Genomic DNA, 15,666 nt, shown 5'->3' on the forward strand with positions numbered 1-15,666 from the left:
ATACATTCGTAATTACAAGGCGCATATTCGTGAGCGATGCAAAATTACCAATAACCCCATAAATAATGGAATTTTTGAACATATATATTCAGTTATCGGGACACAGACACTATTTGGCCCTGCAGTGATGACAATGGCCCAGATAAAACATATCATAAAACTACTTTCTAGTATACAAAATCCATAGTGTAAGATTTTTTTTATGTCATAAAGCTGGCTACCAGTTACAAATTTAAAATGCAAATCTTGAAGATGATGAATAATCCACAAATATACCACTCCATTTACTTGAATGAAGATGATAACACCGAACTTTTGATGCGTTTCCGTGTAAATTTTGGTAGCATCAGAGCACTGATGTATCATTGACTACTAGCCTACTTCTACTACTTTAGACTACTACTACTCGTACGTGTACCCCTGACGAGTGTCAACCTAAACTATCCGTGTTTATTTCAATATGGAGATATATTATTCAATTGAATACTTAATCCATCTCGTAATCGAGAAATGTTTCTACGTTCGTACTTACCTAAAGCAGAGCAGAACGAGACAACGGTCAATTGGATGATAGATTCCAGATCATCGAAATCGTTAACAGTTTGCACAAAATTTGGAGTCGAAGCAATTTCCTCCAGCTCTCGCTTATCAGCGTTGGCAACGCCCAGCGCGATCACCCTGGCAACACGCTGGAGATTTTTCGCTTTTGTTCGGACACGATCTTTCGACTTTCCGTCGGTTATCAGAATAGCAACGCCAGGCACGTTAGAACGTCGTCCAGCAGATGTCGTGAATTTCTTTCTGGCGGCATACTCAATCGCCCTGCCTGTCTTGGTGCCCCCGGAGGCGTATCTGATGTCTTTGATAGAGGATATGAGCTCGTCCTTGTCGTTGGCGTATGTGTCCAATTGCCACTGATCTTTGTAGCCGTGGTTGTAAGTCATCATGCCGACTAAAACGTTCTTGGGACCGATATTGAGTCTTTCGACGATTTTGGCCACAAAGCCTTTGACGAGTTCAAAGTTGGATTTTCCGACGGATCCGCTCGAGTCCAGAATGAACACCAAGTCTGTTTGCGACGTGTCGACGCATTTATCTCCATTCGCCGCTGTTAAATAGTTAATAGAGTATGATATACAAAGTTCTTTTGAATTCTCCACTAGTTGCCGGCTATTACCCCTGACGAATGTTAGCTAAAAATATCAGGCTTATTTCAATATGAATATTTTATTTAATTGTATATTAAGAACAAATCGTTTCAGTCCATTCATCTGTTAACATAGGTGGTCGATAAACGAAGTTCTTCCTACTTTCCCCGGAGTACTCAGGTACGTTTTGGCTACTTGTACTACTTCCTCAAGTGGTTATGTTTTAGACTACTTCAACTTTTGCTAAACAGTTTTAGTTAAAACTCTTAGAGAGTAGTTTTAGGATATGCTTGCGTCACTTTCACAGCGAAATTGTCATGACAAGTGGACGAAGGTATCTCAGTAAGTATCTCAGAAAGTGAATATATTGTCGAAAATTGCACCTCTTTGTTGTATCATTGGTCATTTTGTGTTGGATCTGAAGATGCACCATGGTATTTCAGAAGCGGCCCACTGCAATTTACTGCTAAAAGAATGCCACTTATCGACCAAACCGACCTACTTATCTACATACTTATGGAGGGTTACCAAATTTTGAGATCCTAAAAAGAGGACACTTTTGACTAGTTACAAAATTTATAATAGAGGACGAGAAATAGGGTAATTTGGAAAATTTTACAGAAATATTATTAGATCAATTTCCCAACAGGACTCCTGAAAGTCATGTCGAATCAGTTGTATTTGACCTTGTTTTAGTCAACTGCGCCGTCTACGCCAGGGAAATCTAGATTTCACGTCATTTATAGAACTTTATAGTTGTCCCTAAGCCATCGCCTCGCTGTCAAAGCAATATAGGAAGACGAATTGCAAAAAAGGAGAACATTTGGGCGTCTTCGGAGGACATTTTCGATTTCTTGAAATGGAGGATAAATCCTCCTGAAGAAGGACGTTTGGTAAACCTACTTGAAGTAGTTTTGAGACATCTTGGAAATCCCCCTGCTTCTTCTACTTGTAATGGAGTAGGAATTTACCGTGTTACTTCTATTTTTACTTGATAGCAACGATGAGCACCCTGAACACATTTGTCTGCTTATCAATTTATGAAGATGGAGATCACCACACTTATATGGTACAAAGGTAATTGTTGAAAATCCACTGGTTTGGCTTCATTGGCAATAATAGGAAAATCTGCTGAAATCCAATCAAAAACTCAAATGCCTACCTAGTTCACATCGCTCTCCCTTGAACCCGTCAGGGCATTTGCAAGTAAACCTGCCATCATCCGTATCGCTGCATGTGCCTCCATTTTTACACGGATCGGTCGCGCACGGTCCCTCTGTGAAACAAATTGTTATTTTGCTATTGAGGTCTAGAAGTTGCATACCAGATATTCACACGGTACAGATTCTCAGTAAGGGAGCTAGATTGCTGTTACTTTTGATTCGGTGTAAATGTGTCCTGCATACGCGAAGCATTTTGCTAGAGGTAATTATAATTTTCTCGGGTGTTCTTGGTAACTGAAGTTCGACCTGAACACATTTTCGTCACTATTTAACCCTAGTAACTACAGCAAGTCTCCTTTACGCCCCAATATTTGACAATTGTCTGACACAACCGTTCTTCGTATCTATGCATATACCAAAGTACATCCCTATATAGAACACTCTTTTGCTGGAAATTGCATTATGATGATTCCGCCTAATAAACGGATGTAAAAGTCAATGATATCATCATTTTTTTGCAACCAACTTACCAAAAGACTTGCAGATCAAGCTAAACATCAGGCCTTCGATCGTATCCAATTCATGGAAGGATTTCACGAGTTTGGAGAACATCTCGATAGGTGCCGATGCCATAGCGTCCAATTCGGATTTTCTCGCATTTTTCACTCCCAAAGCCAACACCTGCACCCAAAAATACGTCTCAACGCACACAAAACGACACACCATAACACTAGTATACGCACCAGAGTTGGATCAATTACATTATTTCAGTTCAATTACAATTACAATTACAATTACTTTCATGCATGTTTCAATTACATTACAATTACAATTACTCCATGCTAAAAATATCAAATTACAATTACAATTACAATTACTCCTTGCATGCTTCAATTACATTACAATTACAATTACAATTGCTGCTGTTGAACATGTAATTGAATAATCATAAATTCAACCGTGCTCCTTGACAACCGTAGCGTCGTATTTAACAACAATTCAAGTCTAGTTCAGATTTTGTAGTAATAAATGCGTTTATGTGCGTACATACTACATGGTATGCTATGTAAGATGTCATCGTGACGTAATATAAGCGTGTTTTGTATGCTCGGTAATTATGGCTCACGTAATTGGAAATGTAAAATGTTATTTACCTAATTTCCTATGGGTTAGGATTAAGGATAGGGTGCAGTATGTCGTTGAAAAAGTATTATAATATATGCACGTGTGGGATTTGCGTATATAGTATATAATTAAAGAAATAATATTATTTTTATCGAGGGACGTAGGAATTAGGATGAGGAGTAAAAACAAAACCGTGCTTTGTCAGATAAGACGTTATATAGGCTAATATCCAGTGGTCTGGTTAGTTAGTCAGACGAAGTAACGATGCAGCATTGTGATCTGAAATCGTATTGTAGATTGCCAACCCACGGATGGATGCGCAAGATGTGAGTCACGGATGAATGCACCGACAAACGTACTACAGAGCCGGCTAAAAGCAGCAAACTTTGTAGTCCTAGAGCTGGCGATCCATGCGTCCAAATTTGATGCATCTGCTCTTTATCGTAAGCTATTGATGTACTAATTCCGAAAATACAAAATAAAATCTCGTCAGTGCAATGTAACTGCTCCAAAATAACCGTTTAAGGCCGACTGTTCTGAAAAGTGAGAGCGCTGCAGCAGCATGACCACAACAATTACCCATTACGCCCAGCGATTGTTCAGAACAATGCCGATTCCCAGACTTTCACGACTATTTTGGGATGGTACCATTGCCTTTAAATATACTTTTATTGCGACACTAGCGACACAGTGCGACACTAGCTTTCGATTAGGACCATTCATATCAAATTTCGACGCTTGGATCGCCAGCTATGGGACTATCAATTCTGCTGCTTTTAGCCGGCTCAGCAGTTCGCTTCTCGGCGTATTCAATCGTGAGTCACGCGTTGCGAATCCATCCGTTGGTTAGTAATCTAAAAATTGTGTACAATGGCAGCCGAGGCCAGCATAGCGGTAAAAATAAAAAACTTCGCCCGCAAGGGCGCAGTCAAGGGCTTCCGCGAATGGATCCACCAAATTCCTTGTCGACATTTAAAGAGAATACATTATAATTCAATTCTTTTATGTTGTGCTTGTCAGGTCTCAATAGCAACTTAATGTAATTGAAATTGTAATTGCACAAAACTTTTGTCAAATTACAATTACAATTACAATTACACAAAATAAAAATGCTTCAATTACAATTAAATTACAATTACATTGAAAAATGTAATTAATTACATTCAATTACAATTACAAATTACAATTGATCCAACTCTGATACGCACATATGATTTCTTCCTCAATTCCGCAGCGGGGCCGCTGACTCTGTCATATGATCTTCCGTCAGTGATGATGACAACGACGGCGTTCACGTCCTTTCGTCTGCCCTGACTTTCGCTCAATTTGTCTTTTGACAAGGCTGCGATGGCATTTCCTGTCTTTGTCCCTCCTCTGGTGTAATCCAGAGACTCAATGGCCTAAATTGAAAGTATTGATATTAGAGCAGTTTTTTAGTGCTTTCTAGCGTAGGACCCTAAATTATTTTGGGGTGTATGTGTGGTCTCCCCTAGTCCCGGGAAATGTTTTCATTGTGATAAACTCATGCTTCTGTAAATTAAAGCTTACTGACATCGAGCTATCTTTGTCCGTAATACATATCAGTGTTTTCAAATCAATTGTTGGGATGGACTGTTTAGCAATGCTCTCTTAGCTGTGTAGGCTTCATGCTTCCAATGGCAAGAACCTTCCCCCATTGAAAACAGCGCGGCTTTTATGCCACATCGCCATGAGTAATGAAAGGTAAATCAAAGAAATCATATTCCCTGTACTTTCTTTTCTTTAACATTTCTTGTATTGGGATGACAATATGAATAGACATGGATAAAATTAGACCAATTTCAGTTGACTTTGTAATAAAAACACCAAGATTTTCATTGCCCTTTCATGGACCCCATAAAACTAGTCTGTGGATCTCGTTCCTGGGGATACGAAGCATTAAAGCAACGGGTACAACAGCAATGTGAACTTGTATGCTACTTATTATAACGTCTAAGAAGTTACTTCACCATGTTCTAGCTAGCCGCAGTTAGTTTCTCCCGAACAATACTTGTATTAAATAAAGTTGTGTATGGTTGTGATTAATATCATAATTTCAAGGTCATTATGATGGCAATTAAGAGCGGGCATGATTTGCGAAGAAGCAGAATGGCTCGAAAATTGACTTAAAATTTAACTCTGATTCCTGAGTCATTTCATATTTGTCGTATGCCGAATACTATTCATGTAAGGTCATTTTAAATCAGTGAGTGGATTCATCGCCACACTGCCCACCAGTCTGCTATTAATGCATGTATTAATCAAATAATTCCCTCTATCACAATATTATTTACATCATTTTGCCGCAGTAGACAAGGGGGTAATGAGAAATTTCATGAAAGCTTAAAACCAAAGATAGCACTGTAAATCTTACTTTCACGACAGAATCCTGATCCTTGTACTTGTTCAGACTCCAACGATCCTTGTAACGATGATTGAAAGTGGCCAGGCCGACTTGGACGTCGCTGGGTCCGATTTTGAACCGTTTCACGACGCCGACCATGAATTTGAGGAACATTTTGAAATTCCCTGCACCGACAGAACCACTCGAATCCACCAGGAATATCAAGTCGATGACCGCATTCTGGCGGCATTCTTCCGCTGCGTCCTCTGTTCCGAAAATATTCAACGTTCCCCGTTGCGTCCAAAATTCAATGATAGGGATAAGCACCTGTTTCACATTTATCCCCGGAAAATCCTTCGGAACATGAGCATGTGTACTTTCCTTGATCTTCGGGATAGCAAACTCCACCGTTCAGGCAAGGGTCTTTAGAGCACGGGTCTTCTGCAATGTTGTTTCGCATATTTTAGGAGCTGATTGATATTCACCAGTAGGGTTTTACAAAAAAGCCTAGAACAAAAGTGGGCCGTGCTACTGGTCATACTGTCAATAGCATGTTGCCGGCAGAAGTCGTCATAAACCATAATATGTACTCATCGATATTCTCACATTAAAATATCACCTACGAGTCTAAATTATCATTTAACAGCACCAATTTTGGCGAAATGCCAAGTTTGAAGATACCAGAAGAAGAAAAAATTGCATCTTATTCCAATCTAAATTTCGAGGCGCACAAAACGAATTATCACGGATGTCAATACTACTGTACCATTCTCATAGCAGACAGCGTTCAGTATGACATCCACAACCGACGGAAGTTCATCAAAGTCATTCACCAGCATTGCGAACTTATCCTTTGGTTTCGAAGCGATATCATTCAATTCCTTCTCCACGGCGTTCTGCATTGAAATGGTACAAAAATTAAATCCCGAGCTGGCATGATGGAACTTTTCGGCAAAACGCACCTTGACACCAATGGCAATCACTGTCGCTTTCTTTTGAAGTTGATATGCAGGACTGGTGACATCATCGTAGGATTTTCCATCGGTTACCACAAGAACCACTGCTGGTACGCCTGGTCGTCGGCCGGTAATTGCAGACAATTTTTTATCGTGTACAAACGTGAGGGCTTTTCCTGTCTTTGTGCCGCCTTTGCGATACGGAATCTCTTCAATCGCTTGCAACAATTCAGCTTTGTTCGCATGTTTATCGAGATTCCACAAGTCTCGAGGACCGCGTGTAAATGCTACCGCGCCAACTCTCACATCCTGTACGAATGACGGGTTAGTAACATTGCCATAACTTTGACGTGTTGTAAATTTTACTTTTGGTCCGACGGGTAATGCGTCGATAATTTGATAGACAAATTTCTTGACGACTTGGAAATTTCTGAATCCGACAGATCCACTCGAGTCCAGAACCAGAACGAGATCGACAGTGTTACTTCCAGAACATCCCGCTGATTGATGAAACGGATTGATTAAAAAATTGATACCATGAAGTGCATACAGAATTATTCGAATAAGACCGAATAAGACCAAATTCTTTATATGAAAATCAGCCCTACTGACGAGATGAGATTGATGTATCCAAACATCACTACGGAGGCAATTACCTACATTTTAAAAACCACATTATACATACTGTCGAGAAGACAGAAAAACATAATTTGAGCAAAGGTGAAACATATAATCTCGTATGTAAACAACTAAACATACATCAAGTAGATGAGATCACCCAAAAAATTATTCTTCATCAAGTTGCGGCTCGAGGTAAAGAAGTAATATAAAGAAGAAATTGCTACTTACGTGGTGCCTGGGGTGGTGAATCGTTGACTAAAATTAAGACAACATGTGAACAACTATTCATAGTATAAAAGTAACTGCAGTCGACTTACGTGGTGTTGGATTTTTGCAGTGATACTCGCCCATTTTATTGGTGACACATTTCTCGTTTGGATTACATTGACTTTCGATGCAATCGTACTGATTAGCACCGGTGCAGCTACAAGATTTTGTACAGTCGGAATTCATCGCCGAATATCCTAGAAGAAATTCTTGTCACGACAGATCTAACATATGAACCACTGAAATAGAATAAACCTTTGGACACATATCCAGTGCCGTCAACGACACATCCACATTCCGAAATTTCAATACAATCTTCGCCATCTTTAACAAATCCTGGCTTGCAAACGCAGTCCTCAACATCCGGTAACGTGCATCTGATGAATAAAAAATTTAAAAGCCTGGCCACACATTGCCGCAAAACAGGAATCTTACGAATCCGGCGCGAATGGATCGACACAGGTCGCGGGACACGCAGATGCACATCCGCTGTAGCTACTACCCGGAGGGCATTTCATTGCAAAATTGGTCTCCTCTCTCCAGTTACAAATCTTGACCTTTCTCTCTTGACATTCTCCGGCAAATGCATCCAAAGCCTGTGAATGCAAGGCAATGAATTATCACATTTACCAGTAGTAAACACCATTTTACGTTGTGGTTGCCACCATATATGCTGTTCTATAGCATCAGATGAGATCAAGCACCATTAATTTAGAATCAAAATAACACCATAAATTTCTAGTCAGTTACAAGTAGAAGTAGCGATTTCTAACACATGCTAAAACTACTTGAGGTGGAAGTCAAACTAGTTTAGTACGTCATAACAAAAACTATATTTGGTAGAGGGGTCGTATACTTTTAACAACAAATCAGAAGTGGCTACTTTTATAATTGCAGGGTGCAAATTGATGCAATCTTATCTCAAAACTACTTTCCTCTTTAAAAAATCAGAAGTGAAAAATTTAAGGGCTTTTGCCTAAATATTGTGAAGCAGAAGTGAAAGAAGTGTCAAAATAAAACGCCTTGAGAAATTACTGCAAGTAGGGAGAATTTACCGAGTAGTACTCCAAAAAGGTAAAAGTACTTCGTTACTGACTAACTCTGCATCACAGCTACCAATTTATCAGTAAAGTCTAACACATAAGCAAATATATCAGGTTTCAGTTTGATTTGAGATGTTTTTGGACTTTGATACTCCATGCGTACCAAGTTACAGATAACGATGCAGTACCAGGCTTTCAGGTCTTACTCTGAACTTTCCGAATAATTGATGTTCCCGTTGTCAGCCAAGAAAGTTTGCACTTTCACAATGAATACTAATATGGACCGTTGAATATCGTTGATCTTTGCATATCACACTTTCGTTAGGCAGTGTATCAAGGGCATGCAATTGATTGTAAGCATTTTGTCAAAACTATCCGCATTGTTGCATTGATTAAAAGATGCAGTCACGATATATTGTTACGAAAGTCTCTGAATCATGGACTTGATAAGGGGTCCTTGCTTATGTTTTATCAGTAATTGGAAGTCAGCAGGGGGATAACTTACATCTTCTAGGACCTTCCTGTCGCCGTCGTAAGCACATACGTCAAAGACACAGTTTTCAAACAAGTGACCCGTATCCATCTTTTTAATGCATTCCCCAAACGGACCGTCTGGATTCTTCAGGGGACCGCAAAAGTCTTTTCCTGAGCTGAAATTAAATGAATGCATCAGCGGCCTTACTTTAAAGGAGTCTGATCTTAATACTCATACTATTTTGATTTCATGTCAGCCGAGCAGACAAATTCATCGGGCGTAGGAATGTTGCAAGTGCCTATTTGATTGCTGATCCCGAATGGATTTGGCTTGGAAAGTTTCCCGTCTGGTAGCATCAAATCGTTCTTCTTATTGCCATCAAAGTCAGAGCATAATCCTTCCACCTTGAGACAAAAATATCAATTAGAATACCTCAATCGCATTACATTCTATTACAAAAGAATGGATTAAATTGGCATCTGGAAAACTGCATTGGATAAGCAACACCCATCTCGGTCTACAAAAATATTAAAATACATAGAAGTCGAGTCCCAAAACTGGCATGGACACTACAAAGATTGCATATTGATCAGTAGAACACAAAAAAATTTCCAATTTAGCATAGGCCCGAATATGACAGGTTTGAGATAATTTATTTCAACCCCAGATGCTATTCAAACGATCAAATAGATATAACTGGCAAAAGAAAATAGCTTACCTTTCCTTTGTAACTCTCCGGAATGTATGTCATAACGTAGAATTTCTTGCTCAATATCTTCAATCCGAAATCAGTCCTTACGACATAGTAACGGCCCATTCGCTTCACCGAAAATCGTGGTTCCTTGTAGCTACGGTACATTCTTCCGTTTATCTAAATTTATACGCAGGTGAAGAAAACATATGTTATGCAATATCAAATAAAGTTCCCTACCTTTGGAGGCCCACCATGTATGAATTCAATGACAACATCGCCATCGTAAAGATAGATGGTTGCCCGTTTCGTGTAAGCAACTCTTGGCTTGGTCCGTTGTTCATTTTCAACCTGAAAGAAAATATTATGTATTGTTATCACCTGTGAACAGCATATACTTTTCGGGAAAGTTGAATGTATTGAAGTAGGTTCACATTAAGGTAATAGTGAAAGCACAGGTTTTTGATGGTATTCCTTGTCCCTTTTTATCCCTTCTGTGCATATTTTTCATTTAGCGCGCATGATTCTTTTCAATGTATTCATGTAGTGTTATCACTATCCTTAGCCAAAGGCAGTTGTTTGATTGACAAACAGTTCCAAAATGTTTCGAGTTTTATTTATCTTTTCACTGCATCATAATCTGGTGGTGTTTTGTAAAGAATATTATGTTACAAAGCTAAACTGAGGTATGTATAGCTTTGCACAATGATTCGATGACTGATTATTTCCGGGATCAACTACTATTCTATTTCTATTTTCTTCAAATCCTTCTTTATTAATGAAGAAGCCTTGACTACACTTCAACTCTAGATGTTCTCCAAATATAAATTTCTAGAACATTGGGCGCAATTCTATGCGTGTCGTAAAAACTCCAACTTTTGTAAATATGCAGCTCGCAATCCGCAATCAAAAATATTCTAGGATATCTGAACAAAAATCCCACTCACTTGAATATCGAAAAATTCCAAATCGGTAGCATCATCTTTTCGTTTAGTTAGAGTATAATTGCATTTTCCCATGAAATCATACTTTTTCTTGTCGTAGGTGACATAATGAGGATCTCCCCATACGAGACATTTTCCAAAACCTGAGAAGTAAAATGATCATTGAAGACATTACGCCTTTTAGAAATACACAGAAGAACAACGCATGATATTTGCTGTGAAGAAAAAAATACTTTCACTTTTTCTGGATATACAAATCTGTTAAGTTAGTGAGGGGGTGGGCCCATATCTTACAAAATGTCGAGATTGAACAAAACTATGACGACGCTCTCTAAACTTTTGAGCACCTCAGTTAAGATGCACATCTAATATAGACCTATTAAAATATTCAATGAAGAACGGAAATATAGATTCCTTACTTGCTGGCTGACAGCCCAATGCTCCGCGATCGTCCACAGAACAGAAAGTGCCCGATTTGCACGAAGCTTTCTTACACGACAGCGATCCATCAGAACAGGTGCATTTCTCGGCGCAGTTGGTTGTGTAGAATTTAGATCCAGACTGAAATCGAAATAATATGTTACCTAAAATCATAGTTGAAGTCCTGTCAGTATTACCTTGTAATATTTTCCCTCTCGTACGCAACCACATTTCTCTTTCTTGATGCATTCCTCTCCGGACATTACATAGCCTTGATTACACTCGCAGCCTGGAAAGGAAATATCATTCATTCCAAAACTGTGGCACGCAAGTAAATACAGTGAACCAATAAATTTTAAACAAAGTAAATCAAGTTTCGTAATTAGTGTTTTATATACAAGAAATGCTTAGCCGATTGCAAACTAGTTTGTACCAGGCAGAAAAGCTTCTCTTCCCCATTGCTAACACTTTCCAATGAGATACTGACCTCATGGAACCATCGATTTTTTTGCTCTCGGATCAATCACGGCTTATGACTTATGGAAATTTTGTAATTTTACTTTATTGCAGCTGTAAGTTAATTTTAACTAAAAATCATGGCTGTTTTAGGGATTGTTGATTATCAAGACATTACCCTTGATATGATTTCAAAAGATCTTGTACTGATTCACCCCCCCCCCAAAAAAAAACTTGCTGTTGCATCAAACCATATGTACCAATGTCCAGCCGTTGCTATTAGATATGACAAAGGTGATATTCGAACACAGAATACGTGGTTGAAATTGTACACAAGTAAAAGAGTTGGGGAAACGCGGCTTTACATGAATTTGGTTATTGAGAGCTAATTCATATATCTTTCAAATATAGCAGTGTTGATTATCTGTAAAAATGAATCATACAAGATGTCCTATTCGTTGCTTGTTGCTGTTTCTTTTTTATAAAAGAATGTACGATGATAAGTTACATACCTTCGGAGCATTCCTCTTTCTTGCAGTCATCTTTGCTTTGCTTCGCTCCAGCGCAAAGTGCTGGACATGGGGTGACACATTCCTTATACTGAGAATGCTCGGGACATATTGGCACTGAAATACAATCAACAAAATGAAATTTGTCGAGCACGTGCAGAAAATTTGCAACTAACGTCTTTTGCATTTCTCTCTCCAATTACAACTGGCGTTAACGGCCTTGCATTTTTCGTTGTAGGCGGCCAGATGATTTTCGAGCGATTCTTGAGCTCCTTCTGTGATACACGCATCCCTCATGCAACTCTGTAGAATTTTTTTGTGTTCAGGCATGCGGCTTCGAGCAAAATATTATTTATCAAAATATTTATTATTTAGTTTGTTAGGAAATCTTCAACTTTTGACAATGCCTCAGTGATGCTGTGAATGTACACTTGATTCATCAATATTTTTCTAGATGTTGTTATTTGCAACATGAGCGCGGTAGAATGAGGAGTGAACACATGACAGCCAGCTGTATCAGGATTCATAAACTAGCTCTTCTCTGGCAGACTTATTAAACTTGCATTATTCAATTCCAAGATGAACAACAGCAAGCTGTGGTCTAGCTAGAATGCCTTGTCAAACACAATCCACAATTTCATTGGCAATTGCGATTGTGAATTAGTAATCAACTGTCAGTGCCTGCTTCAAATGTACAATTGAATAGTTGAACAATTGAATAATCACACTTACAGTGCAAGAACACTATCAATTTTGATTCAAAAGAGCATAGCCACTGTTCAGTCATCATTAGACACAAGGAGACAAAATTTAGAGTGTGAGACCCTAATGTCACGGTAAGAGTGGTAAAATAATTATTACCTCGAAAAACTTTTTCGAATCGACCTGGTCCATGCAATTTACAAAGCAATCATCCGGATCGATCATGATGCCACATGAGCATTCCCCGGTGTCGAATTCTTTGCCGCAATTGGGAGCTTCTACAGGAGGAGCGTCTGCTCTCGGCTGGCACCTGCATGAGCATCAAATATGAGCGTTGAGCAAGACGGATTACTGACAAAGTAGGACAATAATTTGGCTTGATCCATTATTATTGCTACGTCGAAACATACATTGTATCGTCACCAATCTTCCATTTCCGCACGAAGTCGGGAACCTTCATTTTCTGTAGATCGTCATCTTTTTTGTCATTGTTATTTCCACACAACCCTGGAGAACAGCATGTTAATATAAAAGCAAGAATCAAAATCAAGTAATCGTCGATATACCTTCAACACAATCTTTGTAGTATTTTGGTAAACCAACATTCAGGTTACCGGTCTCAGTGAAGCTGACTACGATTCCAGATGTTGTTTCATATCGAATCGCGTTTCCATTTTTGTAGATGGACAAACCATACGATTTTTTCGTGAATGGCATATATACAATTTCGCCATCAACCTTTAAAAAAAGAATCTCTAAATGCGTTCGATGTTGATTTGATAATCAAATTACTACATACCTTGACAAGCATCCCTCTAAACAATTCTACAAATAGCCCATCGGTACGGATTACAACTTGTTTGAGAGCTGAGACTTGTTCGGTAGCGGCCACATCTTTTTCCACCTGCACAAAACATTCATTCAATACATAGCATGTAGTAGGTAGTATTGACTTGAGGTACTTTCGCACACTGCATGAAATAACGTTGGACTTACCTCAATAGTGATTTTGGGCGTATTTTTACAATCAGAATCCAGCAGAGTGTATCTGCAAGATGCGCTAAATTCGTAAGCTTCTGCATCAAATGTTTCGAAATGCCTTCCGTTTATCAGCCCACACCATTTCTCGGTCTTGGAAGCTGTAACAATATTGATGTTTAGAAATTTCGTAATTGAGATTATTTCAGTGAAGATTATATCTACCTGGAGGTTGCTTGACTGCTGGTTCTGTAATGGAAAATAAGCGGTTAGCAATGTTAAGCAAGTACCACAATTTAATTCATACCATCGAGGTCTTTGTCGTTGATGAGTATTTTCATCGTTTCAGGTTCGTCTATTGTGGCTTTGTTGGGAAATTGCAGAGAAATGTAAAATATTTCGATTCCTTCCAAAACTGGTTTCTTTTCATCATCGAGAATAGTGATTGTCACCGGAGCTTCTTTTTGGTTTGGAGCAAACTCAATTAGCTCTTCGACAGGCATAAAGTCTTCTTTTTCTGAAAAAAGAAAATCCATGTGTTTCTACTACATGTATCCCTAAGATGCAGATTGCAGAATGAAACTGCAGAGGACTAGAACGATACAGCAATTAAAAATAGTTAGGAAACTCGATATAGACTTCAAGGGTGCAGAATTGCTATACTATATTTCACGGTTGACAAATAAAAGAATTCTCTCTCTCTCTCTCTTCATTGAAGTTTTGATCTTATGAAAAGGGCGGAAGATCCGAAATTATGAGTCCAAATCCGTTTTTTGGCTGCGACTCATTTCTAATCTCAACTGCTAATCGTATTCAAGATAAACATGTAAATATTGCTGCCTTTGTTTTTATTCATGCAATTTGCAAAAAGTCATCCGAGAACAATTCTCACCTGTTGCTTGCTTCGGCTCCTCCAAAGTATGAGATTTCACAACAACGGAGGAAGGTTTAGAAAGATCGCCAGTACGAAGAACGTTAACAGTTATTGTACCGACATCTTCCAACACTTCAAATACCAGTCGGTCCAAAGTAACTTGGGGCACTAAAATAAAACATGATGTTACTACAGTTCAGAAGAAATATCTTTGTAGTCGGAAACGTAATCTATTAAAACCTTATCATTTTTTAGATTTGAAGTCCTTTTCTAGCTATTCGAGCAAAGTAAATATATAATGGTATTCAGTTTACGAAATTGAATGAATAGAAGAACGAATGAATGAATTTAAGCAGTATCGGTGGTACGACTGTGCTATTTGGCCTGGTTCACATCTGCCGAAGTAGTGGATAAGAATACACACCTGCATTCAAGAAACTGACTGATTTTGGCACCAAATTTCAAAACGATATACAGCTTGCGTGCGTAAGGAATACTGAACTCAAATACGCGTTGAATGAAGGTAAATGAAGGTTGGACACCAAGTTTACTGTAAGTACATCTGTTTTAGGAAACTGGACTTTATACAATAATGTACTTTGTAGCAGGCAATTGAAATAAGTAGGTAAAAATTAAGTAAACAAGACTGTTATTTCAAAGCAACATAATGTGTAACATACTTTGCAAGTTTTCATCAATAGTGACTTTTGCTTCTACCATGTCGCCTAGTTTGGCCTGGAGAGGTGAGCTCAGCATGACATTGAACGTCTCCGTGTCTTCAGACTCATCATCGTCGATAACTTTGATGTAGCATTCCGCCATTTTTTGCCCTGAATACATCCAAAAGTGACTACGGCTGACAACCATTTTAACGTTTATACGTAGATGCTAGTGAAGAACTACTATTCTGTCAGAGCTTAATTCACAATTCA

The 15,666-nt window shown here is 38.7% G+C and overlaps 1 protein-coding gene across 12 annotated transcripts in view; it reads right to left on the bottom strand.

Moving 5' to 3' along the window:
• Positions 1-15,666, bottom strand: part of LOC145450821 (uncharacterized) — a 52,655-nt gene that overhangs the window by 4,700 nt on the left and 32,289 nt on the right. For all 12 annotated transcript variants that reach the window (XM_080329328.1, XM_080329334.1, XM_080329329.1 and 9 more), the window contains 31 exons: positions 15,415-15,564; positions 14,753-14,902; positions 14,168-14,377; positions 14,086-14,109; positions 13,879-14,021; positions 13,682-13,786; positions 13,449-13,620; positions 13,293-13,389; positions 13,042-13,192; positions 12,357-12,483; positions 12,184-12,297; positions 11,413-11,504; positions 11,215-11,356; positions 10,799-10,938; positions 10,092-10,202; positions 9,879-10,031; positions 9,398-9,564; positions 9,191-9,335; positions 8,078-8,238; positions 7,898-8,019; positions 7,693-7,839; positions 7,604-7,630; positions 7,121-7,254; positions 6,761-7,063; positions 6,565-6,694; positions 6,126-6,239; positions 5,829-6,064; positions 4,645-4,836; positions 2,842-2,992; positions 2,311-2,424; positions 533-1,108 (listed from right to left, as the gene is read on the bottom strand). In XM_080329328.1, coding sequence (XP_080185454.1) covers positions 533-1,108; positions 2,311-2,424; positions 2,842-2,992; positions 4,645-4,836; positions 5,829-6,064; positions 6,126-6,239; positions 6,565-6,694; positions 6,761-7,063; positions 7,121-7,254; positions 7,604-7,630; positions 7,693-7,839; positions 7,898-8,019; positions 8,078-8,238; positions 9,191-9,335; positions 9,398-9,564; positions 9,879-10,031; positions 10,092-10,202; positions 10,799-10,938; positions 11,215-11,356; positions 11,413-11,504; positions 12,184-12,297; positions 12,357-12,483; positions 13,042-13,192; positions 13,293-13,389; positions 13,449-13,620; positions 13,682-13,786; positions 13,879-14,021; positions 14,086-14,109; positions 14,168-14,377; positions 14,753-14,902; positions 15,415-15,564 — 4,800 coding nt within the window. The remainder of the gene's footprint in view (positions 1-532; positions 1,109-2,310; positions 2,425-2,841; positions 2,993-4,644; positions 4,837-5,828; positions 6,065-6,125; positions 6,240-6,564; positions 6,695-6,760; positions 7,064-7,120; positions 7,255-7,603; positions 7,631-7,692; positions 7,840-7,897; positions 8,020-8,077; positions 8,239-9,190; positions 9,336-9,397; positions 9,565-9,878; positions 10,032-10,091; positions 10,203-10,798; positions 10,939-11,214; positions 11,357-11,412; positions 11,505-12,183; positions 12,298-12,356; positions 12,484-13,041; positions 13,193-13,292; positions 13,390-13,448; positions 13,621-13,681; positions 13,787-13,878; positions 14,022-14,085; positions 14,110-14,167; positions 14,378-14,752; positions 14,903-15,414; positions 15,565-15,666) is intronic.

This window comes from Botryllus schlosseri, chromosome 11 (assembly GCF_051294905.1).
Source record: "Botryllus schlosseri isolate E-star chromosome 11, Bs_hap1, whole genome shotgun sequence".
Lineage (NCBI taxonomy): Eukaryota > Metazoa > Chordata > Ascidiacea > Stolidobranchia > Styelidae > Botryllus > Botryllus schlosseri.